The sequence below is a fragment of the Diospyros lotus genome, chromosome 9 (assembly GCF_014633365.1).
Source record: "Diospyros lotus cultivar Yz01 chromosome 9, ASM1463336v1, whole genome shotgun sequence".
In the NCBI taxonomy this organism is placed as follows: domain Eukaryota; kingdom Viridiplantae; phylum Streptophyta; class Magnoliopsida; order Ericales; family Ebenaceae; genus Diospyros; species Diospyros lotus.
This window is the reverse complement of record NC_068346.1, coordinates 1,269,024-1,270,644: the sequence shown is the minus strand read 5'-3', so window position 1 is coordinate 1,270,644 and position 1,621 is coordinate 1,269,024. Positions and strand designations below refer to the sequence as shown.

General features: G+C 43.1%; 1 protein-coding gene across 1 annotated transcript; it reads left to right on the top strand.

The window, feature by feature from the left end:
- The first annotated feature begins 206 nt into the window (after positions 1-206).
- Positions 207-1,621, top strand: LOC127810356 (major pollen allergen Ole e 10-like). Its single transcript, XM_052349788.1, has 3 exons — positions 207-308; positions 402-869; positions 1,105-1,621. The coding sequence occupies exons 1-3, from the start codon at positions 245-247 to the stop codon at positions 1,134-1,136; spliced, it is 564 nt and encodes a 187-aa protein (XP_052205748.1). The 5' UTR covers positions 207-244; the 3' UTR covers positions 1,137-1,621.

Here is a 1,621-nt window from a genome sequence, read left to right as displayed (position 1 = left end):
TGAGTTTGGAACAAATTATTAAATTAAAAGTAATATTAATTTAATTTCAAACCAAATACCAATAATTTGGGAAGTGTGCCCAGAAAACAAGCAAATCTTGCTTCATTGCTTGCTCTGCACTCCAATGGAACTTCGCTTCACACTTTTCATTTTTCATTCACATATATATATATATGAAGAGTTGTTCTAACTCTCCCCAACACGCCCATCTTCCAGCTCCAACTCTGTTGTAATCTGCATCAAAATGTTGAAGATAGCTTGCCTCATCAATCTATCTTTTCTAGGTTTACTCTGTCTTGCAATCACAGGTGAGGAAAATCCATCAACCCATTTGAAATTTCTTGTGAATTTTCCATTCCATCTTCTGGGTTTTTTCTTCATTTTCTATGTTTTCTCTGCAGCTGCGAGTGAAAGAAAACCCACAACCCGAAAGCTGCTATTCTCGGACTCCATGATTTTGGATCTTTTCCTGGCAAGGGCCGACCCGGTGGCCCCGACCAGCTCCCCTCTGTCCGGCGGCCCTTCACCGCTGCCATTTTCGCTGCCTTTGGCACCAAAACTGCCGCCGTCTCTGGGCACGGCCAGACCGCCGCAGGGTCTCGGTTTACCGCGGTGTAAGCCGCCGGCGAAGAGTGGGCTGTGGTGTGTGGCTAAGCCGAGCGTGCCGACGGCGACCTTGCAGGAAGCCATGGACTATGCTTGTGAAGCCGGAGACTGCGAAGAGATTAAACCGCATGGGAATTGCTTCTCGCCGGGTAATGTTGTGGCTCACTCTTCTTATGCTTTCAACAGTTACTGGCAGAAGAACAAGAGGAATGGCGGCAGTTGCAGCTTTGGAGGCACCGCGATGCTCGTCGATTCTGACCCAAGTAAGGTCTTTACGTTGGGCAGCTACAATACCACTTGTTAGAATCGAATTGCACGAAATGTAAACGTGTTCATGTTGAATATGATCCTAATAAGTTCATTTTGATTCTCTTCTTCAAACTTTCACTGATTCTCTTCTTTGTGAATCCCTTTGAAAGCTGAATTCTTTTGCTATTTGCTGCTACTTTTTCTTGGCAACCAAACACGTGGTGATGGAGATGTGACCTTTGGCTGCAGGTTTTGGGCACTGCCGGTTCATTTTGAGCTAAGGAAAGAAGCTGAAGAAATGGAGGAGAGAGCTTGGTGCTAGCTAGCTTCTTATCCAACATTGAGAATCTGAGTTTTGGATCCATTTACTGTAGCTGATGGAGCATAAACAGCAGAGATGAGGTGTTACGAATAACACATTTGTTCTGCTTCTTTATCAATATATCTACTATGTGAACCCAAGGAGGCAAATATACATATATATATATATAACTGTTATGTATATCTTCTATATCTATATACTCTTGCAGCTGTTCCCCTCTTCTTGGAAGCCACTGTTTTTCTATCCAAGCCAGGTTTTGATTATGGGTCTAATGGGTATTGTGCCCAATCATTTATGGTTAGACAATACTGTGATTGTTGTGGGATTTCACTTGCCATATTTACATGAGCTCGCAAGTAGTAGCTGGCTCAAAAGTTCGAACACCCTATGTTTGAGTTTTATTAGTATAACCTTCTTGTTGGAATAAAAGATATTGGGCCACTT

Coding starts and splice junctions, on each gene's coding strand:
- LOC127810356 (XM_052349788.1), top strand. CDS start 245: ATGTTGAAGATAGCTTGCCTCATCAATCTATCTTTTCTAGGTTTACTC. Junction 309..401: donor ACTCTGTCTTGCAATCACAG/GTGAGGAAAATC, acceptor TTTTCTCTGCAG/CTGCGAGTGAAAGAAAACCC. Junction 870..1,104: donor GCTCGTCGATTCTGACCCAA/GTAAGGTCTTTA, acceptor CTTTGGCTGCAG/GTTTTGGGCACTGCCGGTTC.